Genomic DNA, 27060 nt, shown 5'->3' on the forward strand with positions numbered 1-27060 from the left:
AGCCAATGAAGACCATGCTATCAACCCAATTACTGCTGCGGTCAATTGGAGCTTAATCCCAGTTCAGAGGAGGAAACTCTAGAGGTCCGAGTAAAGCACACAATTCTATCATCAGTCATGGGTTGAGGATTGCTTCTAGGAGGCGTTAATTCCCAGGCCACATCCAGCTTGTCCCACAGGTACCTGATCAGAGCAGGCTTCGGTGGCTGGAGTAAACCTCCGGGCAGAGAACCTCAGGGGGTGCTGAGTGAAAGTCATCTTAACAAGAAGGATGGTGCTGCTTGGACACCCCCACAGAAGGGCCCCCAACTCTCCTGCCAGGTGGTCTGTCCTTTCTGAAGTGCAGATTCTCATTCTTTGACATGGTCTACATGTTGCTCATCATCCAATCCACCCTCTCTCTGGTTGTATGCAGGATGAAGCACAGTAGATTAGGCAGTAGCTGGGGATGTGTTGATCTATTAATAATCTTTATTCTCCTGGTAGAACCTTGGCTATGATTTTCAAGATCCTTCCTCTCATATTTAGAGATTAATTCCTAGGTGGTCGATCTTCCCCAATATAGATGATATCGGAATGTAATTACCCGAGGATGAATGTGTTTCAGGGTTGGGGAAAACACTGCTGCTACCTCTGTGTGCCCTGCCGCGTGTGTACTCGTTCAGTCATGTCCCACTCTTTTGCGACCCCATGGCCTGTAGCCCGCCAGGCTCCTCTGTCCATGGGAGTTTTCAGGCAAAAATACCAGAATGGGTTGCCATTTCCTCCTCCAGGGGATCTTCCCATCCCAGGGATCAAACCCGAGTCCCTGACATCTCCTACATTGGCAGGCGGACTCTATACCACTGGGTGTGTCTGCTAGCACCTGACACACACTAATCAGATAAGCATAGCATCTTTGACCTGTATAACCGGATGGATTCTATCAGTGCTTTTTCTTAAATGGTAGCAACCCGCTCTGCAAAATCACCTGTGCATTTAATTTCATGTTTTACTGACCAAAGGATCTCAGAACACGTTTCAAGTATGTAAAGGAAACACACCTTGGAAATTTCCCTTGAAAATATTTTATGTTGTTGTTCTTTTTAAAAAAAATATTTATTTATTTGGCTATATCAGGCCTTAGCTGTGGCGCACGGGCTTTCTAGTTATAGCACGTGGGCTCCAGAGCATGCAGGCTCCGTAGTTGTGACCTGGAGGCTTAGTTGCCTCACGACATGTGAGATATTAGTTCCCGAACCAGGGATCAAACCCATGTCCCCCACATTGGAAGGTGGATTCTTGACCACTGGACCGCCAGGGAAGTTCCCGTGTGGTTGTTCTTAAATTTCACTTTGATATTCGAATAACGTCCTTGAGAGAATTGGGGTTAGGATGATACCGTTAATTTAAAAGGTGTCTGTGGATAACGACGCTCAATTTCACTTACCTTCTCCTGCTTTCTCCGAGCTCTGCACCCCAGGTGACAGCATGAATCCTTACATTCTGGCACAGATTTTGCACTGGAGCCAGTGCACACATCTGTACACATTCCAGTGGGTAGTGGTTTTGCTTTCCTTTTCGTTCACTTGTGAATCTTCACTATGATGGTGGCTCAATCCTACTGCTTGGAGGAGGTTAGTTCCAGGAGAGGGGGAGATGTCTGCATCAGCGGTCAGCTCATGTGTATCCATAGTGACTTCTAGCTAGAAATGCTGCACATCATTTCCAGTCCACACTGATGCTCTGGAAGTGTTCCCCAACAAGATAAGTCTAGTCTTGGTATTCCTGGTGGCTATGGTCTATAAAGGGGCTTCCATAGTGGCTTAGATGGTAAAGGATCTGCCTGCAATGGAGACCCAGGTTCGATGCCTGGGTTGTGAAGATTCCCTAGAGAAGGGAATGGCAACCCACTCCAGTATGCTTGCCTGGAGAATTCCATCGAGGAGGCTGGTGGCTACAGTCCAGGGGATCGCAAAGAGTCAGACATGACTGAGCAGCTAACACACACATGGTTTATAAAGGTGCCATGCACAGGGTGTTGGCAAATACTGACTCTTGAGGGAAATATGGGGCTAGCTAGGATCCCACCTCTGCTCCTGGCATTTTCAAAAACCAATCAGTACATAATCTTGTTTCATGTGTGTTTCTATGTGAAGACATACTGGGTCACATGTAGTTGATTCACTGACATGGAGCTCATGGCCAGCAGCCCTGTAACTCATGCCTGAACGAAGATGCTTTGGCTCACAGGTTTCTCCCTAAGGTAGGACCTCACAGCCTTTTTGCACTTAGGAACACTGGCTAGCACTTCAGCACTGTACTTGGAGGCCATCAAAAACATCTAGATCACCAACGGAAGGTGCAAAAATGCGAAGAGTCTAGCACCTCCTATACTGGGAAAAGCACACTGGTCTTCAGTGTAAGAACTGAGCCAAGAAGGCAGAGCATGACCTTCTTTGACCTTCGCTGGGAGTGTGAACCTTGCACACCTCCATTTTTCACCATTTGCCCTGTGTTCTCAAATGCCCTGGAAAGCTTTTTGAGTGTTGATTTTCAGGAATACAAATAAATTTTAGGGAGTAGGCAAGTTCTCAAATATGAATCTTCAAATAATGAGGATCAAGTGTAATTCATATTCTCACTGGAAACATCACTTCCCATGTGAGTTTTGCACTTGGCCTCAAATTATGATTTCTTTAAGACAGTTGTGGAAGGAATTGTTTGAGCCTTGACTGTTATAGGGGTTCCTTGATAGCTCAGCGATGGCAATACCACCCTGAACACACCTGATCTCGTCTGATCTTGGAAGCTAAGCAGGGTTGGGCCTGATTAGGACTTGGATGGGAGCCTGCCTGGGAATATCAAGTAGGCTTTGGGCTTCCTTGGTGGCTCAGATGGTAAAGAATCTGCCTGCAATGCAGGAGACCTGGGTTCTATCCCTGGGTTGGGAAGATCCCCTGGAGAAGGAAATGGCAACCCACTCCAGTATTCTTGCCTGGAGAATCCCATGGACAGAGAAGCCTGGCAGCCTATAGTCCATGGGATCACAAAAAGTCAGACACAACTGAATGAGTAACACTGACTATTATAATCTTGAATTTAATTATTAATTTATTTATTTGGCTGCACCTGGCAGCATGTGGGATCTTAGTTCCCTGACCAGGGATCGAACCCATGTCCCCCTGCTTAGAAGCATGGAGTCTTAACCACTGGAACACCAGCGAAGTCCCTTGAATTTCATTTTTTTTCTCTGCTGTTCTCTGGAAAGAAATTACAAGGGACATGCTGCTAATTAACAAGTTTGAACATACAGTAATTCCAGTATTAAAATATATGGCATACTAGACCCATTGATAAGGAGACCACAAGTTCCCTTCACAAACATTTATGTAAATGTAATTTGCTGTTTAGAAATATAAATGGCAAATTATAACATCAGTTAAGTCTACAGACATGAGGCTCTCTTGGTTCCAACCTTGGCCAGCCACTTATTCCCAATATAACCTGAGGCAATTTACGTATCCCATTTCTCTTACTTATAAAAGATGATTATATGTCTCTTGGAGGGTTATTGTGAGAGTGAATGAGTTAATGCATATAAAGCACTCAGGGTCATATCCAGCACATGTGTCACAAGTAGATATAGATATTACTGCCATTAGTGTTGTGTGTGTGCTAAGTCACCTCCGTCGTGTCTGACTCTTTGCGACCCTATGGACTGAAGCCCACCAGGCTCCCCTGTCCATGAGATTCTCTAGGCAAGAACACTAGAGTGGGTTGCCATGCCCTTCTCTGGGGATCTTCCCAGCCCAGGGACGAACCCACATCTCTTATGTCTCCTGCATTGGCAGGCTGATTCTTTACCACGAGCGCCACCTGGGAAGCCCATCATTAGTGTTATATACACATATAAAAGATGAAAGAGCCAGTTCAGGTGGAGTTTATGCTGTGGATTACTGTAAACTATGGGACATAGACCAGAACTCATGTTTGCTTATTAATTCTGTTTTATAACAGTTTATTCAGAATGATAACTGTCTGCTTTTTTCTTTGCATAAAGCCGTCTTTATCCTCACACTTGACATTAAGCTACCAAATCAAAGTGGCCACATGCATCTCAGGAGTGTTTTTAGTGGCTCTTACTCAGCAGGGTACCTAGAGGGAAGCATCTCATGGGTTTGCAAGCGTGAAGTAACACAAATAAGATGACACTGGCCCTTAAGGTTCGAACCACCACATGCATTGCCAGTTTCTGTATTCCTGAAAATCCCCATTATCATAAGAAAAGATTATCTTATTTCATATTATCCCATCATGTATATAGCACATAACTAAGTCAGCAAATACTCATTGCATACTTGTTCATGTAATGACCGTCACTGCCTCTCAGACACAAGCATGCCTGTAATTTCTCCTAGACACCTTTACCTCTGACCTGTCTGGTTGCATTCCTCTTGGTTCAGTCTTTTTTTTTTTTTTTTTAAACATTTTTGTTTGAAACTGACTTTTAAGCAGAACACTTAGTTTACTTTTAAAAATGTATATTCATTCATTTGGCTGCAGCAGGACTTGGTTGTGAAGTGTGGGGTCTTTCCTGGAGGCACACAGGTCCCCTCATTGTGGCGCCCGCTCTCCAGAGTGCTCAGGCTTTGGTAGTTGTAACCGCAGGCTCGGTTATTCCATGGCACATGGGATCTTAGTTCCCCGACCCGGGATCGAACCTGTGTCCCCTGCGTAGCCTGGTGGATTCTTAACCACTGGACCACCAGGGAAGTCCCATCTCGATTTAATCTTTAACCCATGGAAACTTGCTCTGTCTCCCACTATTCTGCCTAACTGACTCTCTGGGATTATTCATAGTTCCCAGTTGCCCAAATCTGAGGTGCCATGCAGTTCTCATTCTGCGTGGCCACTTTTTAGCATAGGGTCGTGGTTACTCTGCTTTCGATTCCTCTTGACATGGTCTTCTCCCTGGGCCTCAGAAGCACCTTACCCCGTTTCTTCTCTCTCTCCTCTTGTAATCACTTTATCTTATCTCTCAGAGGTAGAAGGAAGCTGTTGGTTTTGTTCAGTTGCTAAGTAATGTCCAATTCTTTTGTGACCCCATGACGGTAGCCTTCCAGGCTCCTGTGTCCATGGGATTTCCCAGGCAAGAATACTGGAGTGAGTTGCCATTCCCTTCTCCAGGGGATCTTCCCAACCCAGGAATCGAACCCACATCTCCTGCTTGGCAGGCAGATTCTTTATCAGCCACTGGGGGAAGCTCTCAGAGCCTGCCAATAAATCTTAGCATTTCCCTATAAATTGCGTTTGGATGTCTTTTCTGCTGACTGTTTGCTGCCCTTGCATAACCTCAGCTTCTTCCTGTTTTCTCTTAAGGTCAGTGTCTCCCAAGATGATTTCTTAGCATCGTTCCCTCCTGGCTTCATACTCTTCAAATTCAAATTACTTATTTCCAATATGGAAATTCCTCCATATTCTGCATGGTTGAAACTGACGTAATCATTTATTTTTTCTTTAATTCAGGAAATATTGTTGAGCCCCCACTGTTAGCCAGCACTGGGGATTTCATGATGAATCTATTAGAGTTGATGGTCACATTTGAAGGGTGGCATTGACAAAGAAAGGACAGTGAGGCGGATGGTCTGAAAGGAGAAGCACTAATTCAATGAAAAGATACATGATAGGGGATTTGGCATAGACTGGAGGCTACAGACACCTTCGCGAATGTCTTAATATCTGGTCAAAACTATACGATGCCTAATATGTGCTTGTGTGTGCGTGTTAGTTGCTCAGTCATGTCTGACTCTTTGCGACCCCATGGACTGTATGTAGCCTGCCAGCCTCCTCTGTCCACGGAATTCTCTAGGCAAGAATACTGGAGTGGGTAGCCATTCCCTTCCCAGGGATCTTCCCAACCCAGAGATTTAACTCGGGTCTCCTGTGTTGCAGGCAGATTCTTTACAGTCTGAGCCACCAGAGAGGGGAACTAATATGTGCTTGAAATGTATTAATCAGCTAAACATCGTGACCACCACATTTGGTAATCAGGTCATAATATTTAGCCGGATGAGGGGAGGTGGATTGACCCAGGAGTCACAGAACAAAGTGTGCTCAGGCATATGGCAGAAAGAGAGGATGACATGGTCAAGGGATTTTTGAGAACCAAAGAGAAACTCTGTGTGATAGATGATAAGATAGCAAAGAGGACAGAATATGATAGATTTTGTAAACACGTTCTTGATTTGAAAGCCTTTACTGTGGCTTAGCTAGTAGAGAATCCGCCTGTAATGTGGGAGACCTGGGTTCGATCCCCTGGTTGGGAAGACCCCCATGGAGAAGAGAAAGGCTACCCACTCCAGTATTCTGGCCTGGAGAATTCCATGGACTGTATAGTCCATGGGGTCACAGAGTCAGACACGACTGAGTGACTTTCACTCTCACTGAAAGACTGGTCGGAAACCATAGAAGCGTTTAAACAAGACAATAGCACAATCACTCTGTTTACCAAGTACCCCTGGCTGCCAGGCGAGGTCTGGATTGCTGGGAGGAGTGTGTGTGTGTAGGGTTGCTGGGTAAATGTGATTTTAGGAGATGAGTCCTGGTGAGAGATGCAGGCAGGTTAGCTAGATTTAGGACAGTAAGGATGGAAAACCTGTGATGTATTGGATAACATACTAGAGACAACATGACGACAGGCTCCTGAAACCTTTCGACTCACTGCAGGGGACTCGGCCCTCTGTTAGACCCCTCCTCCAGCTCCCCAGAAACAGATGAGTATGGTGGATGCCAACCAGGCCACGTGGCTCATGGCAATGTGACCTATGGCTGATAAATTTCAACTAGATTGGGAGGGATTAAGAATGAACTGTGAAAGTCTTATGGGAAGGCCATGCTTTTCTGTGAGTGTTGTGTCTCAGCCAATAGGCATGTCTCTTGAGAATTTCCTGGAAGCTGTGCTTAAGGAATCTATTGGAAGAGATTTTGGGCTCCTATGGGGCATAAGACTTCTAAGCCAGAGAAGCCTCAATATCTGTGCAATGTGGAGTTCATCTCCAGGCATCTGAACTGCATTAACCTGAAGTAAAGGTTATCTCTAGACCGCAGTATAAAGCTGTTATCCTCATGAACTGCTGTAAGGATGCCCATGGAGAGGAAAGCTGACAGGATGTGGTTCCTGTCCCATCCCACATACCTCCAAGGAGACCAGTGTCAATTGTCGATCTAAATGTTTAGTTGAACCTGACAAGAGTGCCCCCCACCCCACCGGGAGTAAAATTCCTGTTTATGGATATTCATGAATGAAAGACATGAGTGAGGGGCAGGGTGACTTGTGGGGTGACTCACAAGTTTCTGGTTTGAGCAGTCAGATGGGTGGAGGAGACTATGTTTTTTTTGTCTTGTTGTCTCCATTTATTGAAAAAAAGAACGCTTTCTTCACAGAGGGCATTGGGAGTATAGAGTCTTAGCCACTAGACCACCAAGAAAGTCCCAAATACATCTGTTTTAGATTTCTTGAAGCACCAACTACAGAATGTTTAGGAAGTTGATGTCATATAAACCAGCAGTTCTGTGCCTAGAGGAAAGAGTGGCAGTTACTTTGTTCAAAGAATTTAGTTTCCACATCCTGTGGCCAGTCCTAAAGGAAATCAACTCCGAATACCCACTGGAAGGACTGATGCTGAAGCTGAAGCTCCAGTACTTGGGCCACCTGATGTGAAGAGCTGATTCACTGGAAAAGACCCTGTTGCTGGAAAAGACTGAGGGCTGGAGGAGAAGGGGACAACAGAGGATGAGATGGTTAGATGGCATCACCCACTCAGTGGACGTGGATTTGAACAAATTTCAAGAGATACTGAAGGACCGGGGAGCGTGGCATGCTACAGTCCATAGGGTCGCAAAGAGTTGCACGTGACTTAGCGACTGAACAACAACATCACGAGGCAGCCCATGGAAAACAAATCCTACCGTGAGGCATGCGTGAAGCTCACTAGCATCATCCCTCTGGTATGGCTTCAAAAAGCAAAATTGACATCGCTAATCTGGGTAATTTTCTCAGTTCACTGCCAGACCCTGAGTCATAGTATCTCTGACCTTGCATCTGGAGGGCTGGACAAGAAGCCCACATATCTAATGTGTGTGTGGCCAGAGATCAAAATTCAGATCCCTGACTCCAAAGCTGGGACTCCCTGAGCATTTCTGCAAACAAGTAAAACCCCAAATAATGTAAACCTACTTAGTTAGGGGGCACGTGAGAACTAACAGGCAATGATGTCCATCCACCTTTCCAACAAAAATAGGACTTCCCGGAAGGCTCAGCACGGGAAGAATCTGCCTGCAATGCAGGAGACACAGGAAATGTGAGTTCGATCCTTGGGTTGGGAAGATCCCCTGGAGAAGGAAATGGCAACCCACTCCAGTGTTCTTCCCTGGGAAATCCCATGGACAGAGGAGCCCTGCAGGCTGTGGCCAAATGAGTCACAAAGAGTCAGAAACAACTGGATGGCTAAGCACCGACAAGTACCAACATTAACGCTGCAAGTGATTAAACCAATTCTGGTAGGCTGGGATCAGTTAGCAAGCATTCCTGAAGGTGAATGTAAGCAATTGCATAATTTTAAGCAGTTCAGTTTGGATTACACCAAAATTACAACCTGAAAATGAGGGTCATGAGAGTGACTGGCACAGAGAGAGTCAGCACGAAGACTATGCCTCGCTTAATCAACTTAAACTGGTGAGCAAAGTGATGGTTCAGTGGTAAAGAATCCACCTGCCAAATTCGATCCCTGAGTCAGGAAGATCCCCTGGGGAAGGAAATGGCAACCCACTCCAGTGTTCTTGCCTGGAAAATCCCATGGACAGAGGAGCCTGGCGAGCTATATAGTCCATGGAGTCGCAAAAGAGTTGCACATGACTTAGTGACTGAATGGCAACAAGCAGTGTTCAGTGATCATAGACTGATGTGGACCTTCTCAATTCTCTATTAATGACAAAAATATTATGTGATCTACACATGCATGGATTTTTTTTTTATCAGATCTCACTACTGAGAAAAAAAGCTTTGGCTGGAGTGATAGTCCCTGGGATGTATTTGTATTTTAGTGACACTAGACTTTAAGATTTCATAAGGAAAATGTATCTATATGTTGGCTCTTATATGTTTAATTGTTCCTGGTGGCTCAGACAGTAAAGAATCTACCTGTAATGCAGAAGCCCCGGGTTCGATCCCTGAGTCAGCAAGATCCCCTGGAGAAGGGAATGGCTACCCACTCCAGTATTCTTGCCTGGAGAATTCCACGGACAGAGGAGGCTGGTGGGCTACTGTCCATGGAGTTGCAAAGAGTCAGACATGACTGAGGGACTCACACTTTCACTTTCAAGCTTAACCGGAGAACTCCCTCTGGTACTCCGTATATCCAGGATGAGAAGAAGAAGTGGACTGCTTACTGCTTTCCTTTTTCCTCTCAGCTCCTGGAATGAGCCTATGAGTCCAATTTAAGGAACAAGAAAGGATAATGAAGAGCCACCTCTTAATTACACAATCAGTTCACATTTCTTCTAGGAATTCTTTGGTTCGAAGCTGCAATTTGAAGATGATCAGGCAGCCTGAGAGTATGACTGCAGTAACACCTCCGCCGCCCGCCCCCAGGCACTCCTGGACTTATGTTGACGGTCCAGACCACTGACTCAGGCCACGCCTTTCTTAGCTGGATGATCTGAGTGGCATCGTGATTGTCTCCTTGTCTCTGAATTACATCTTAAAACCGCAGACCCCTTTCCTGAGCTTGTACATGTGCCAGTGTTGGGAGGCACCCTGCCGGCCTGTAGGCCTTGTAATTGCCCAGCCTGGAGACAGTGGCAGAGACGTCAGTGGATTATTGGACAAGGAGTTGCTTTTTATATGTTTATTTGTCTATTTTTGACTGTGTTGGGTCTTAGTTGCGGCTGACGGGATCGTCTGGCGTGTCCGGGCTCAGTAGTAGCAATGAGCTGGCTTAGTTGCCCTGCAGCGTGTAGAATCTTAGTTCCTTGGTCAGGGATCAAACCTGAGTCTCCTGCATTGCAAGGTGGATTCTTAACCCCTGGACCATCAGGGTAGCCCCTGGACAAGAGAATCTTGCAAGTCCACAACAAAAGTTCCTGGAGCAACACCCCACCCATCACATGGCAGGTGGCAGGACATGGCAGCAATCTTTGGTACTCCGGGGAGGAGGAGCTTAACATTTACAGGGGGAATTGAGATCACGCTGGCTCATCATTACCAGAGAGACCAGTGGCTGGGGCAAGAGGCAAGCACATAAACCGTTACTGATTAAGTGTATAATTAAGAGGATTGGATGGTCATATGAGTGAAGCAGAGACTGGTTGAGCAGGGAATGTGCAGAGAGCAAGGGAACAGCCATCTTGAGTGGCCTGACTATATAGCCAGTTAGGACTGTGTTCAGCGATAAGTAATGACACAAATAAGCCTGCCGGTTGTCACTTCGGGGTTGGATGGATGGCAGGGTGACTGCCTGAGAGCCATCAACGTCCCACACACCTTCTCTCTTCCCTCCCACTCTGCCCTTTCATGCCCATTGAAAACCTCCTGTTGTGCCATCTTTTAGGAAAGAAGAAAGGGAAAAGAATAGGACAAAGGGCAAAGGATATGCGCTAGCTGAGTCTGTCTCATTTTCTTTAGATGACAATAGCTTTCCTGGAAACTTTACCCAAGGGATTTTCTTTTTTATCTCACTTAATAGAGTTAAGTCCTAAGGGCAACTCTAGGTCAAAAGGAGCCTGAGTAATCAAATATTTTCCAGATGAACATATCAGCATCTCCATGAAAAAAATGAGGGTCCTCCTATTATTAACAAGGTGAAAAGAATATTGGGCAGACAGTATATATTAATAGTAGCTGATGCAATTAGATCCATTCACGTGGGCCAGTTACTTAATTGAGCACCATCTTTACAGTGTATTAAGAAAATGTGTCTCAGAGCCAATGGATTCATTGGAAATGTCATTGTCTAGAACATCACCGCTCAGGAGTATTTTCAAAGATAATGGGAATGTTCCATATCTGTCTTTTTCAACACAGTAGCCGCTGGCCATGTATGGCTGTTAAACACTTGAAATACGACTAGCGTGGCTGAGAAACTGAATTGTAAATTTCATTGAACTTTAATAAATAGTCACGCTGATTAGTGATCACTACATTGGACAACACACATCCAGAATGTTCTTGGTGAATATTTTGGTGTAGGCGAAGGGAAGAGAATAGAAAGAAAAATCATGGTTGTGGGGTTGGGGGGAGGGTCTGCCAGATGCCAGGAGAGAGCGAATGGCCTTGGAAATGAAAATCAAATGGAAAGTTGCTCACCTGTATGAAGACTTGGGAAGCCGAGTGAAGGCAGATTTAGTAGACTTCAAATGTTTCATTAGGCTGGTTCTCCCTACAGGTTCTAGAATGATCTATTACACGCTTATTACATAGATAGGGCTTCCCTGGTGCCTCAGTGGTTAAAGAACCCACATGCCAATACAGGAGATACAGGTTCGATCCCTGGATCCGGAAGATCCCCTGGAGTAGGAAATGGTACACACTTCAGTATACTTGCCTGGGAAATCCCATGAACAGAGGAACCTGGAGGGCTGCAGTCAATGGGGTTGCAAAGAGTCGGACACGACTAGGGGACTGAGCATGCATGTACAAATCACAGATAACATCACTGTGAATTCTACCCCCAAGGAGAGATGCCGTTCTCCCTGAATGTGAATAGATTATTCTCCCAGTTCTGCCACCCCTGGGTGTTCCACACATTGGCCTGGGTCAACAGAATAGGGCAGATCTGGCAAAAGTTGACTGAAACTACTCTTGTGCTTTTTATCATCTTTTTTTTTTTTTTAACTCTGACTTTCAGTATGATTCCACTCAGTAGGTCTCCTTTATGAAATATTCTCCTTGTTATTTTACAAGACAACATAATCATATTTTTCTCCTTCTTTCCTGGATAATCCTACTTGCCTGGCTTCTCCCTTCTACCCTACCATAAGTATCAGATTTTCTCAAGATTTACTTCTTCCTAAGTGGGCTCATTGACTTCCAAAGCTTTAAATGCCATCTCCTTTGGGAGACTACAGCATGGACAGTCCTAGTGCCAACTGTCCTCAAGTGCCAGATCTGTGTCAGTTGCTTATTGACCTTTCCTTGGTTGTCTTAAGAGCATCTCAGCCACACAAGGTTCAAAACGGAGCTGATGTTCTGCTCTCAGCTCTCCCTCCTGCAGTTCCGTTGTCTATTAGGCTGCATTGTTAGAGAACCCGGTCTTTCTCTCCCTCACCTGCCATGTATAATCCAGCAGCAAGTGCCATAGGCACCCCCATCAAAGGAGATCTCAGCCAGCTCTCCCTGTCGGCATTGGCATCAGCCTTGTTGAAGCCTGCATCACCCTTCGCCTGGGCTCTGCAACACCCTCTCACTTTCCCCATCCTCACCGCTTCCCAACACACCAGAATCTCTCTCACCCAGTTGCCAAAATGTATTTGCAAACTGTAAATTATAACACATCACTCTCTTGCATAACACCTGTCTATGATTTCCCCTTCCTCTTAGAATAAAATCTAAATGCCTTACCAAGGATGAATAATTTGCTATGTTCTGATTCCTAAATATTTCTCCAACTTTATTGTTTTTTTTTCCATTTTTCTTCCTCATTAGTCTTCAAATACACTGCCTTTTTTCCCCCCACTGCCTATAACATGCCAGCTCTTTCTTATTCTGAGAATTTTCATTCGTTTTTCCAGAACAATGACTGTCTAGCTCCTTCTCAGCCCATGGGTGTCAGGGAGCTGATTCCTCCAGTTAATAATGTTCTCTCTGCCATATATACCACCAGCCTCTTTAATTCTTCCATCGCTCAAGTGTATTTGTTCCCATGTTGTTATTTGTTTTCTTCCCAGTAGACTGTAAGCCCCTAAGAGTGGAGCTGGTACAATACCTGGTGCACAAGAAAAAAGTTTTTGAATGGATGACCAAATTATTAGTTTAGAAAGAAGATAGTATTAAAAGGCTTAAAAATTTTTTTGAATAAAGAGAAGTCATGTAAATGGCAAAACGTTTAAATACCGTTGGGCTTCCCTTGTAGCTCAGTTGGTAAAGAATCCGCCTGCAATGTGGGAGACCTGGGTTTGATCTCTGGGTGGGGAAGATCCTTTGGAGAAGGGAAAGGCTACCCACTCCAGTAATCTGGCCTGGAGAGCTCCATGGACTGTAGAGTCCATGGGATCACAGAGTCAGACATGACTGAGCGACTTTCACTTTTAAATCCCAATGCATTTTGACCATTGTCTGGGCAAGATGCCAACCTGACTATATGGAAGGGTGTGATAAATAAGCTAATAAATGAAAAATGATCTCCTATTTCCTTGGATGTAAATTATATATTAAATTACTTGTGGTGAGGAGCCATTTATTCATTCTCAATAATATCCTAAATCAAGAGCAGAGTGTATTTTTCTGGCATAGAGATTAAATTATTCCACTTATGTGAAATGATGGTAATGCTTACTCACCCAGAGTCAGTAAGAAACATAAACATTTGAAAAGTCCAGAGCTTCATGAGATTGGTACTAAAAGCTCTTTCTTGTCCTCCTCCTCCTCCTCCTCCTTCTTCTCACCACACGTTATCTACCTCCAAAGGTGCTTCCCTGGTGGCTCAGATCATAAAGAGTCTGCCTGCAATTCGAAAGACCTGGGTTCCATTCCTGGGTTGGGAAGATCCCCTAGAGAAGGAAATGGCAACCCACTCCAGTATTGTGCCCTGGAGAATCCCATGGATGGAGGAGCCTGGCAGGCTACAGTCCATGGGGTCACAAAGAATCAGACACGACTGAGCAGCTTTCATATACATACACATTAAAGGTGGATAACTTGTTCTGAGCTTCTAAAGTAGACTTCACTTTAAGTAGACTTTTGTTTTATTGGGGAAGTCAAGATGGAATCAATTCCATAACTGTTACTTGAGTGTGTAACTGTTACACAGATTTGCTAACTTCATTCCACTCTACAGGATGTAGATAAAACAGAGCCATCTAAGAGCTGTCTGTTGACTTTGAACAACCAGTTATTAACCAGATGACCTGCAAACATGTCCTGGATTCAGTTTATGATTATCAGTTGGAATTTGTGGGAAAAAGATAAGAGAATTTTGTTGAAAAAAACCTCACTCTACAAGTGTTTTTGGAGGATCCCCTGTGTATAAGGCAGAGTACGTGGTACTCTGAAGACTACAGTAATTTATCAGAAGTGATTCCTTCTGTCAAAGAGTTCTGTCAGGTAACAGGTTTATCTGATACATAACTGCATATCACAAGGTGGAAGAAAAAAAGTTGCACCGTAGAGTTGAAAAATAAGATGGTGTAGAAATTCAGAGAAGATGAATTTCACTTGGGGATATTAGAAAAATCTTCCAGAGGCAGTCATTGCCCCTGTGCTTTGAAAATTCAGCAGGATCTGGTTGTATAGAGTAGATAACTATCTTGGCAAAGCCATGAAGTCAGGAAAACCCCAGAACTACATAGGGAAGGATGAGTGGATCAGAAAGTGTATGGAGGGGACAGGAAGTAAGGTTGGAGAAGCAGCTGGGGCTCTATTTTAGGAACCTAAGACACAGAAGGTTAGACTGGGTGAACTTCTTCCCATTAGCATTAGGGAGTCACATAGTCCTATATCTCAAAGCTATGTCGTGAGTAGAGTTGTTTTATAGGAAGCTGGGAGCCAGAACACTGGGGGAAGACATGATCGAAGGTTTCTCAAAGGTTTCTGATGATGATGCGTGTACCTGCTAAGTTGCTCAGTCATGTCCGTCTCTTAGCACCCCTAGGGACTATAGCCCGCCAGGCTCCTCTGTCCATGGGGATTCTCCAGGCAAGAATACCAGAGTGGGTTGTCCTGCCCTCCTCCAGGGGATCTTCCTGACCCAGGGATTGAACCAGCATCTCTTACGTTGCCTGCATTGGCAGACGGGTTCTTTACTACAAGCGCCACCTGGGAAGCCCTCTGATAGTGATAGGAGTGCAGATTTCAGGGGTTGTTTCAACAGAATCTGGCAACTTCTTAGATGAGGAGAGTGAGAGAGATTGAAATATGATCCAAAACATTTTGAACTGGTTGACCAGCAGAGTTGGGCTGCTTGAACGGGTGGGCTACATAGAAAAATAGCTTTTAGAAAGAAAATTATGTCTCCAGGTCTCCAGGTAGCTTTTGGATGTTAGTAGAACACAATGTGTGAAATCCCAAGTGCGGAACTTAGGAGAGATTTAAGGGCTGGATCGCTGTGGTTAGCTAAAATCCTATGATTTGATGAATTTTTCAAGAGAAGATGATTAAGGCTGGACAGTCAGGGGATTCCTACATTGATCCGGTCAGGCAAAAAGTAGAGGAATAAATAGACAAGGGAGGAGTGTTGAAAGGATAAGGCAAGTTCAATGTCGTGAAAACCAACTTAGGAGAGACTTTTTAAAAGGAAAGTACCCACGAATGTCAAATGTATACCTTACAACTATGCAGCTATTTAAAAAGACAGGGATTAAGAAAAGTCTCTTAGATGTCTCAAATTGATAGTCATTGTCTGTTGGCTTTTTAAGAGTTACACTCTATTTTTTAAAAAATCTTTATTTCCTTAGTGGCTGTGCTGGGTCTTTGTTGCTGCCCGGGCTTTCTCTAGTTGTGACGAGTAGGAGCTATGCTCGAGTTGGACTGTACCAGCTTCTCACTGTGCTGGCTTCTCTTGTTGCTGAGCTTGGACTCTGGAGCACAGGCTTCGTAGTTGTGGTGCTCAGCCTTAGGTGCACGTCAAATCTTCTCAGATCAGGGATGGAACCCGTGTCCCCTGCATCGGCAGGCATATTCTTAACCCCTGGACCACCAGGGGAGTCTAGTAGTCATGGTTTATTTTCCATAATGAAAGGTATAGGCATTGTGACATGTGGAAAATGAGGAAACGCTGAAATTAAGGAAAACTGGAGTCAGGTTCTAATCCTGTATGGTTCTGTGATTTGAGGCAAAATTATTTAATCATGTATGGATATGAGAGTTGGACTATAAAGAAAGCTGAGAACTAAAGAATTGATGCTTTTGAACTGTGGTGATGGAGAAGACTCTTGAGAGTCCCTTGGACTGTAAGAGATCCAACCAGTCCATCCTAAAGGAGATCAGTCCTGGGTGTTCATAGGAAGGACTGATGTTGAAGCCGAAACTCCAGTATTTTGGCCACCTGATACGAAGAGCTGACTCATTTGAAAAAACCCTTTTCAAAAGACCCTTCCCAAATGGTGGGAAAGATTGAAGGCGGGAGGAGAAGGGGATGACAGAGGATGAGATGGCTGGATAGCATCACCGACTCAATGGACATGAGTTTGAGTAAACTCCAGGAGTTATTGATGGACAGGGAGGCCTGGCATGCTGCAGTCCATGGGGTCGCAAAGAGTTGGACATCACTGAGTGACTGAACTGAACTGAACTGAACTATTTAATCTCTCCAAGCCTTAGGTTCTTGACTATAAAATGGTGATAATGCTTGACTCAATGGGCTATGGTGAGATGCAGTTCAATAAATTAGTGTATGGACAAGAAATAGGCCTGTTAATCCAGGTCTCTCTCAAATTTTCCTCCCAGTTGCTTTTGATTCACTTCCAGATAGTCATGTGTTATGGGGAGCCATCACCTGCATTCATGGGTAGTTAGGTTCTATAAGTCTTAATAATTAATTGCAAGCAATTAAATATTGGCCACCAATCCTTCCTTGGGCAGACCTGAGTGTAGGAGGAGGCAGATGGAATATGTTTTGGGGATCCTGCCAGAGCGAATGGTCAAGGCAGAATGGTCTCAAGAGATCAGAGGGCCTGACCAGTTTGGATGATGATTTGATATGTCCCTGGAATGTAGGGCAGGGACCACCATGATTTTTCATTTGATTTTTTTTTTTTTTTTGCATTTTCACATTTGATTTTGCATTCCCTGGTGCTAGCAAAATGCTCTGTATATAATCATTAGGAAGAAGTTGCCAAACAAATAGCTGTTTTGTTTGTTTCTTTGGAGAGATCTGGCCATCTGATAATGCACATCGAGGTAAAAAGAACAGAGCATTGATTGGAAAAAAGAGAAACGAACGTGGAAGATGGTGCAATCACGTGGGGTGTTGGTGGCCAGCGATTGGCCCGATGTATATGCCAGTGATTAACGGTCACAGATATCATGTTGCATCTACACCAAAGATAAACATCCCCAAACCAGGAACCAGTGACACAAACAAAAGGGGAAAAAAAATATGAGTCTAAGCCTGGTGCTGTTTTTAAGTTCTGTTCAACAATCGGAAGACACCATTACTTACACTTATATCTGTTGTTATTAGCAAACAGAGGGGCACAGGGAGAGAGGTGTACAATCCTGGATGCCATTCGTATGGAAGTTAACCTTCAGTTTTTATTTGGAAATAAGAGAGGGATCGAGAAATGTGGCAGGCAGTGGACCGGTCTGGGTGTCAGGGTGTGCACAGTGAGGACAAGCAGGGGGACCCATCCTGGTGACGAAGCAAACGGGCCCTACTGTGTATCCAGAAAGGATGATCACCTTGCATTTTAATTTGTTCCAAGCTTTCTTTCTCTCCGGAGTCCGTCTCTGATGCGACATTCAAGAGGACTGTGTTCAGCTAGAACTTGGGTGTGAAGTTCTTTTAAAGGCTCACATGCCAGATCGACTGTGGTTAAGGAGAGTGTGTTTGCTCGATAGGAAACGAGATTTCCCTGGTTGACATATGTCTCCTTTAAAGAGTGTGACTCACGGCCTGTGTACCCGTCTCCTCTTCTCGCCCCACCCCGTGACTGCCTCGCAGGCCATGGGACATGTTCCTGCGGTCGCTGTGTTTGTGAGAAAGGATGGTTCGGGACGCTCTGCCAGCATCCGAGGAAGTGTAACCTGACGGAGGAACAGAGCAATAGTCTGTGTGAATCGGCAGATGGCATATTGTGCTCGGGAAAGGGTGAGTATCTGCTGGAGCTTGGACGGGTTCCCTGTTCTTCCGTGTGGTTTGTATTGTACAGCAGCATGGTCGGTACAGCCGGCTTATCCAGGCTGAATGGAAACCATGCTGTCCTCTGCTCCGACCAGACTTTGAGCTTGAATTTCTCCCATTCATACGATCATGGAAAGTATTATCAGAAGGAAAGTCTCAAATTTACCTGTATGCTGCTTTCTTTAGTCGTAAATGAATTAGCGATAAAAACATGTGTGTGCTAAGTGGCTTCAGTTGTGTCCAACTCTTTGCAAACCTATGGACTGTAGCCCGCCAGGCTCCTCTGTCCAGGGGATTGTCCAGGCAAGAATACTGGAGCGGGTTGCCATGCCCCCTCTCCAGGGGACCTTCCCGACCCAGGGATCGAACCCACGTCTCCCGTGTCTCCTGCATTGGCAGATGGGTTCTTTACCACTAGTGCCAACTAGACATGTGTAACCTAATATCCAAAAAAAAAAAAAAAAAATGAAGCCTTCAAAGTGGTTACAGTCTTCAAGTTGATGGAATAGGAACAAATAAATTCAAGAAGAAAAGCAACCCCACCCAGTGCCCCTCCCCCACCCCCAAAGGGCACTTTTTTTTTTTTCTGAGTAGGGAAAGAATACTAATTAATAGACTGAGTTTTAGATTTTTTTTTGCAAAGTGAGGTTTTTTGTAATTGATTATTTTTAATTTTTATTGTTTTTGGCCACACATGGCATATGAGATCTTAGTTCCCTGACCAGGAATTGAACCCATGCATTTGAAAGTGTGCAGCCCTAAGCACTGGACTGCCAGGGAAGTCCTGAATTTTAGGTAGCTTGATATTGACGTTTTTGTATAAATTTTCCAAGAGACTTTAAAATCCTGCTCTCGGTGCATATGGGCCTATCTAAAGGCTGTCACATTCCTCTTTGCTATTGGCTAGGAAGCAAAGCTTCCTTGGTGGCTCAGACGGTAAAGAATCTGCCTGCAATGCAGGAGACCTGGGTTCAGTCCCTGAGTTCGGAAGATCCTCTGGAGGAGGGAATAGCAACCCACTCCAGGATTCTTGCCTGAAGAATCCTATGGACAGAGGAGCCTGGCGGGTCCATGAGGTCGCAGAGTCAGACACGATGGAGCGACTAAGCATTGAGTGGCTGGAAAACACCTAGAAATTCTGGAAATGTGTGTGTTCTCACTGAATGTTCAAGAGCTGCTCTGCATGGAACTAGATGCCTGGGGGCTTCCCAGCTCACTAGGCTCCTTTCAGAATGGATGATCCCCACTTCCCAACGTGGAGCTGAAGCTGAAGCTGCATTTACCCTCAGACACCTACCCTGGGGACAGGATTAGCAGGTAAATACCTTTCTGAAGAAGACACAGGGAAGAAAGAGAATTGCCTAATAGCCAAGGAGGCGTCCTCAGAAGTAGAATAAATATTCTGGTTAGAGTCATTACATTCTGAAGACAGAGACTCATTTTTTAAGCATCATTAATGTAGAAAAAATATATAAAAAAATAGATTGACTAAACATTAGCCCAAAGGAATTTCCTTAAAATGAAACAGGATGAGAAAATCTCTCTAGTTAACGCCTTTTCAAATTGTTTGCTTTGGGTGGTGGAAATCTATTCAGGTATCAATGAAGAGTTGAAAGCATATTTGTCTAAACTATCTGTTTGCCCTTCAACGGGTAGACAGTTTTAAACCTGGAAGGAATGTAAAAGTGTGATCAGTATCAGGACCTCTTATAGCCTCAAGGATGTTCGTTTTGAGGTCCGTGTTAGTGATGAAGCTGGCATGCCTGGTTGGCAGTGGCTGGCTGTGGACTCCTCTGTTTCTTCCTGTTCTGGAAGAATCCTTGCTGAATTGTAGAGCAAAAAAGGCATTACACATGAGATCATGGAATTGTATTCTGTCAGTGAACAGTGGGGATGCAGAAATTATCCTTGTCAGCATGGAGGAACCTGCACCCCAAGAACCACAAGAAAAGAATCATGAAACGGATTAAGGGTCTTCAACATGATGGCTGAGAAGAGACACCCCCTTCTGAGTTATTTAAACAGGGGCCATCTATTTCTGGATTCATCTCACGGACTTGCCATATTGCCGTGTACTTTACCCCCGAATTTGTACATGAAAACCCCTCACCCTGGCTTTCGCAAAGGAAATAAGTCTTTTTCTTTCTCCCGTGATGGGGCAGATGTGAGCAGAGGGTCCTGAGATCCCCAGGGCACAGCAGTTTAGCAGCCCAGACCCAGCTGAGTGTTTCCAGCAGAAAAACGAACCTGCAACACGGGCTTCCCTGGAGCTGGGAATAAAGCTGCCACCTCAGGAGACGATGAAGAAATAGCGTTTTATTTCTTTACAAATTGATAGCCAAGACAATAAATCACTCCATAGAAAAATTTAAAACAAGATACATTGTTGTGACCTTCATAACAGATGGAGGAGTTAGAACAGTAGTGAAGTCTGCCTGCTGGGATGTTGGGTTGCAGCATTTTGTCAGGCTTGATGGATGAAAAAGAAAGTCCGACTCTGTCAATGGAGCAGCAAACAGAGAGGTGCCTTGCCCTGACACACAACGGGCTTTTGTAAATAACTGGAGATGAACGCAGGGCCAGGTCTCCCCTAAGCTTAGCTACCTTTGACGGATGCATGATACAATTCATAGGATGTTTGGGGATTTACTCCTCTGGATCCAAGAACACACAGTAACCTTCTTGCAACTTCCACCTCAATATAGGTCATGCCCTCTAATATCCTTAAAGATGCTGTTGTGTGACAGTTCTTAATTGTGTGTCATTCAATGACCCCTTACACTCTTACATTGATACTTGTCATCCAGATTAAGTCCATGGTACACCCCCCCTCCCGCCCCCCGCCCCATCCCTCATCCCTGGCCCAACCCAGCCTGTTCTTCATGCCTGGAAAAGAGAAAGGGTGAAAAATCATGTTTCAAAAGCCACCCTTTGCTCTGTGTTCTGGTTGCCTCACTCAATGGCTGTCTGGACAGAATCTATAGGATGCACAAATCATTTTTGAAACTGCATGGAAGTCTTCCTCCCCCTCCCCCTGGGAGAAGCATCACAGATAGATGCAAGAGTAGACTGAATCAGATTGGAATCTTAGGTTAACTGATGTACTTCCATTTTCTCATCTTCGAAGGCAGAAGAGTTTCATTTCTTTCCCCTTCTTACATACTAAGGATGCTCTGAAGACAAATGAGAAAAGGTGGTTGATTGCTCAGGAATGGAAGCCAGTAAGCAGCATGGAAGGAAGATCAGAGCACTCTTTAGGGTCCTTACACTAAGACAGACAATAAAGGAGTTAGGTGATGTGGTCATGAACTTACTACCCTAGAGATCCTGCCAAGACGGGCCAGCTGCCTCCTTCAGCTGGACTGGGTCTCATGAGTGTAAGTGGGGCCCGACCAGTGGAGCTGAATAGTCGATCCCCTCTTGGCAGTCCTGTGGCCTGTGTTTGTCTGTGTCTGTCTGAGAATCCTTTGCCTAAGTGGTTCCCTTTCTACGCACGTGCAGTTTGAGCCCTGACTACTGATAAAAACAAGTCAGAGCACTCTACAACAAAGGCGTGGCTCTCAGAGGTCCTGATACCGGTCACACTGTGTTAGTATTACATGCTATGCTAATCCTAATTTTACAAGCAGAAAAAGTTCCTACCTCTGAGAGGCACAAATAGAAAGAACAACACAGCTGGGGAAAACGCTGACTGAGAAAAGCTACTTTTTCATCACATATACAAAAATCAATCCCCATTTTTCACTTGAAGTAGTTCAGTGTCTAGTAGACTTTTGGAACTGGAGTTTACTTGTCAAACGGTCCATCCAAGATACCATATTAACTTTAGCTGAGCTTAATCAGTTTTAGGAAAATACTTTGTTATAGCCTGAAGCTAAACATTCCAGAAGCAAGAGCAGTAATTAGAATAGTTTCAGGGCTAGGGGGTAAGCTTAAAAACGAAACGTGAGATCTTTTCATGAGTTGTGACAAAAAAGATATCCTAGGCATAATTGTGAATATCATGAACATAGAAAGTCATTTACTTCTGCTGCTTTGTAGACATAATTTTGAAATGTAAAGGGGACAACTGTTTTACAAACAACTAAAAACAATCAGATTCATTCCAATAATCATGGAATTAAAGAATGAAATATGGTATTTTCTGAAGCAGTTACCATGAAAAGTCAATGAAATGCCCCAAGTCTTTTTTGTTTGCACTCAGATCGCTAACCATTTACTAAATGAGCTTATGGTAAACACTTCCATGCCTAGAAATTGGAAAGAAAGTTTTTAAAAGTACGACAAATACATTTCTAAAATAAGGTAACACCGTACCTGAATGAGACCAAGAAGAAGCCAGCATCCTTCACAGACTTGAGCCAGGAGGTCCCTGCTCATTGGTTCCTAAGCAACCACCAGGCTGTCAGTCACTCATCAGAACTGAAAGTTGTCTAGAATTTGCTCAAGGAAATGCAAATCAACGAGACCCTCAGGAAAGTAAGACAAGACTATATGAAATTATGCTATGGTTAAGCAAAGACTTCACAAATGTAAACCCAGCTCTCAACTCATAACTAGTTCTGACTACTCCCTTACCTTCTTCTTTAGGAGCATGGCAAGGAATGTGGAAAGTTTAACTTGGCTCTTGGGGATTTTTGCAGCTAAAATACAGATTAGTCATTTCCATGATATGAAATACCACATAGTGCTTAATGCATGAGATGTGTTTATACGGATCCTTTCCGGATTCTGTGATGTCAGGAAATCTCTCTCCCTCAACCACTTGGCTCACTCAGTTTCTTAATTCATTTTTCAAGCACTGTGTTTCCTAGAAGCACTAATGACGGACTGCTGCTCATCTTCCAATATATTTTTTTTCTACTTCACCATCTCTTAAGGTGATTTTTGACCAGAACAATTTAGTGATAAGCATCTTTTAGTAAAAGGAAAACCATGTTTGGAAAAAATAATCCATCCAAGGAAATAAAAGGAAGGGTAAGTCCTTCTTAAGTGTTTCCTTTAAATTTTAAAGTTTTCTTTACTCTTGTTGTAGCCGAAATTTTGCCACATGAGGATCTCATAGCCCATCAGGTGAAAACATTTAGACTGAGAGACCCTCCTTTTGTGACACCATTTAACTCATACATTTTCTTTTAAATATATTTAAGTAACTAATAAAATTATTTCTGGGCAAACCAAAATGTTCTTAATAACCAAAGAGGAGGTTTTTAATTAATAACATTAATTAAATAATTAATTGAAAAGAGGAGAAATGAGTAAGTAATGCAAAAGATACTTTGACCAAGACCCTGAAAAGATGAACATTTTGAGTGATTAGAGCCTTTCTTGATTATGGCAACAAATTCTAAGAATGAGATCTGATAAGGCAAATATACATGAGTTACTGTGTATTTTTGGCACTTTAAAGAGCTACCCAATATGCAGGCGTGTCCCTATTTAAAGAAAATCCCGTAAACAAAAATCCAGAATTGTAAGCACAATAATTTAGTAGTTCTTTTCGTTATAAAATGCATCCCCACCTAATAGAACTTGCTATTCAATTCCTAAAAAAAAACAAAAAACAAAGCACCTTTAAGGCACAATTGAATTCAGGAAGAAAAAAGAAAAAAGGAACATCTATTTTTGAACACCTTTTCTGAAGGCCATCCATAAGAATCAGCCACATTCTGCCCTCATTGACATTTCAACCAGGCGGGACCGTGGAACATTTGCTCAAGGCTAATTGCAACTGTCTAGATCTGTAATGAAGCCTTTCCTGGATAACCTTTATGAATTACAGTAAGTCAGGCTCCCCTCTGAGTAACTGGCTAGTCAATAAACTTCTCCCTTTGATAGGTTATTAAACATCCACTGTCGTTGCATTGATGATATTCTGTTCTCAACCGAAACCTTTAGTTAAGTGATGACGGCAAGTAGTGCCCTTTCTGATTCCAGGCTCCTGCCACTGTGGAAAGTGCCTTTGTTCTGCTGAAGAATGGTACATTTCAGGAGAATTCTGCGACTGTGATGACAGGGACTGCGACAAACATGATGGGCTCATTTGCACAGGTGCCGTATCAACCAACCCTAATCGCTCTTTGTCATAGTCGGCAGTGGAGACCACACTCACTGTGCCCTGCCGCAGATGGCAGGGCAGGAGAGCCTCCTTGCAATCAAGACCTACTGTTCATTGAAAGTCACTACAGAAGGGGAGGGGCATTGATTCCCAAATCCAGAGAAATGCACAAGAATAAAGCCAAATTATATGGCTGTTGGGAAACTTCCACAAAGTAACCCCTCTCCCCTATTTACGCAGAAAAGAGAAAACAATGGTCTTGAGAACCATTTTACTTTGAGCCACATGTAGGCAATGGAATATTACTTTAAACAGGTCCCAGGTGCCTCTTCCAAAGACCATTGGTTGATGTGTTGGTTGTGTGCAAGGAATGGGGTGTGTGTTGAGGGGATGGGAGCAATGAGAACACTTAGCAGTGTAATAGCTATTGCTTTCTCGAGTTATTGAATCCCGATAATCAGTTATGTCAATAAAATACATCCCCTTGAATAAGCTACAGGGAAAAGAGACATATATATCTGCTCTCCTTACTTCCAGTGGCAGGTAAAAGATGAAAGCTTCCATGTCATTAAGCTAGACCTTCACTTTCAGTCCACCCCTCTGAAACAAGGCTCCTCTTCTGATTCCTCAGCTTACCTCGTTCTATGTCAAGGGACTTGGTAGTTTTCCACATTTATTCATAAGTCAGACATAACTTGCTGTCTACAGGAAAACGAAATTATGACTTGGAAGCCACCTGGAGTGACACAGGATGGTCACTCTTAGATGCTATGCACAGGGTGGCATCAAGCAGCTGCCATTAATTGTGTGAAAAATTAGATTTCCCATAGCTGCTAAATGAGATAAGATGGTTACAGAATAGAATCAGAAAATTTGCAGAGGATGAATGAAATGGTCTTGCTGATGAACAGCTACAGTTTGGAATGACGTATTTTATAATGCGGTGCCTTTCTATCATGATGATGACTGCCCTGTGTACTCTGCTGCAGGGAATGGGATCTGTAGCTGTGGAAACTGTGAATGCTGGGACGGATGGAACGGAAATGCCTGTGAAATCTGGCTCGGCACGGAATACCCTTAACAATTACGTGGCAGGGAACCGGGTTCTTCTTTCTTCTCGGCCCTCAGAACGTATAAATGCAGAGGAAACCATGTATAATCACCACTACAACAGGTCGAACAAGACTATTGTATGTTTTTCTCTTTCTGAATGCCTGAATGAAATCTGGGTACCCATTAAAAATGAGTTAAGCAAATTCTGATGAAAATAGCATCAGAAAAAACTTTTCCTACCTTCATTTACATCAGTGGTTCTCAACAAGGGCAAACTTTACCACCCAGAAAACGCTTGACAATAATGTTTTCAGGTAATTTTGATGGTCACCCTGGGTGGCGTGGAAGGCATGTTAGGGGTGGATACCCAGTGGGTGGGCACCAGGGATGCTGTGAGCGTCCTCTGGGGCACAGGACAGCCCCCACAGCAAAGAATGACCTGACTTCACATGTCAAGGCTGCCTGAGCTGAGAAACATTGAATTACATGGTTGTTAGAAATGTACAACCCTGTACAAGAAAGACCATATTTGTGTCTAAGGAAAAAATACAGCCTCACATAAATCCATTGACCATATTTTGCCAGGATTCCATATCACTCATCATTTCCATGGAGACATAAGGAATCCAGACACCCATAGGACAAGGGGCAGAAACTACATCATCAGTGCTTTTGAAAAAAAGAAATAAACCTGATCATTTTAGCCATTAAAGTCATTTGTCTTATCCCCCTTTAGACTCACACAAAAACAGACTCTCTTAAAATGAAGGAAGATATTATGAAAAATGTACAATTCAACATTTTAAATAAATAGTGACATAACTTGCTTATATTCTGTGTCAGTATATATTTACCTACTGAGGATTAACTCCCCCAAATGAATTTTTATTCAGGGGTATCTGTTTTCTATTTCTAGAACATTTTTTAATATTGGGCAGGGGTTACATGTATAAGAATTCTGATTTTTTACTGTTTAAACTACTCCATGGTAACTTGCCTTTTAAAAAGACAGCATATAGTTAGATGTATGATGGGCCTGAAATATACATTCACCTCCCTTAAAAACTCTTATTTGTAAGGATACATTACTTATTGGAAAAGTAGGCTCATGCAAAGAAATCAAGAAATTATATTAAGATTAAAAGTCTCAAAAGCTCAGAGGGTTTAAAAAAAAATCCAGAAATGCCTGAAATAGAAATTACAAGTATTCAGTCAATAATAAGAACAAAATGTTTATTTTCTTAATGGTGAAATTCTGCTCTGTATGAAATTCACATTGAATTATGAAAATGTACAATAATTCAGACTTCCCTTACATATTTACAGTTAAATCTACTTATACACATTAGTTAGGCAACCCTTAATTATTTAGAGCTAATAAAAACCCCACTTTTTTTTTTCTAAAGGTGATTTCTATCTTGTAAAATCCTAGAATAATGTAACAAAATCATTTCCATATTAAGATGAAAAGTTTTACTTGGAAATTTTTCTTGATGATGTAAATATTCTAGAGTTGTGGCTTGGACTTTTCTAAGTCACATCACCAAAAATAAGGAAAATATGCATCTGCTGAGTTACTGAAAATTTTAATATTGAAAATTATTTAAGATAAAATTTAACTGATGCTGATTTTGATAGTACTAATAGTGTTCTCATACTTTAAGAGATTTATAAAATTGTCATTTCTATCCTGAGATTAAGGAGTGCAACCATGTGATTGTATCTCTAGTCTCAAGTTATCAATCAATATATCAGTTTTTGTAAATGAGGGAAATAGGAGCTGTGAAGAAACAATACAGATTATACTCTTTCCTCTTCTCTATCTAAACACTTTAACCCTCAAACAAAGCTGTTATTGTTCAGTTGCAGTTCTGATGCCTTATGTGATGCTGCACAGACACTGAACTTCATTAC

General features: G+C 43.3%; 1 protein-coding gene across 1 annotated transcript in view; it reads left to right on the forward strand.

Moving 5' to 3' along the window:
* The window catches only part of ITGBL1 (integrin subunit beta like 1), a 233405-nt gene extending 207429 nt beyond the window's left edge, over window positions 1–25976 (forward strand). The window contains exons 9-11 of the mRNA XM_086330521.1: window positions 17856–18002; window positions 23973–24086; window positions 25083–25976. Of these exons, the coding sequence (XP_086186647.1) occupies window positions 17856–18002; window positions 23973–24086; window positions 25083–25174 (353 nt within the window). The 3' untranslated portion in view covers window positions 25175–25976. The remainder of the gene's footprint in view (window positions 1–17855; window positions 18003–23972; window positions 24087–25082) is intronic.
* The last annotated feature ends 1084 nt before the right edge of the window (window positions 25977–27060 follow it).

This window comes from Bos grunniens, chromosome 12 (genome assembly GCF_055505025.1).
Source record: "Bos grunniens cultivar Pamir isolate PY7600 chromosome 12, Bosgru_T2T1.0, whole genome shotgun sequence".
NCBI classification, from domain to species: domain Eukaryota; kingdom Metazoa; phylum Chordata; class Mammalia; order Artiodactyla; family Bovidae; genus Bos; species Bos grunniens.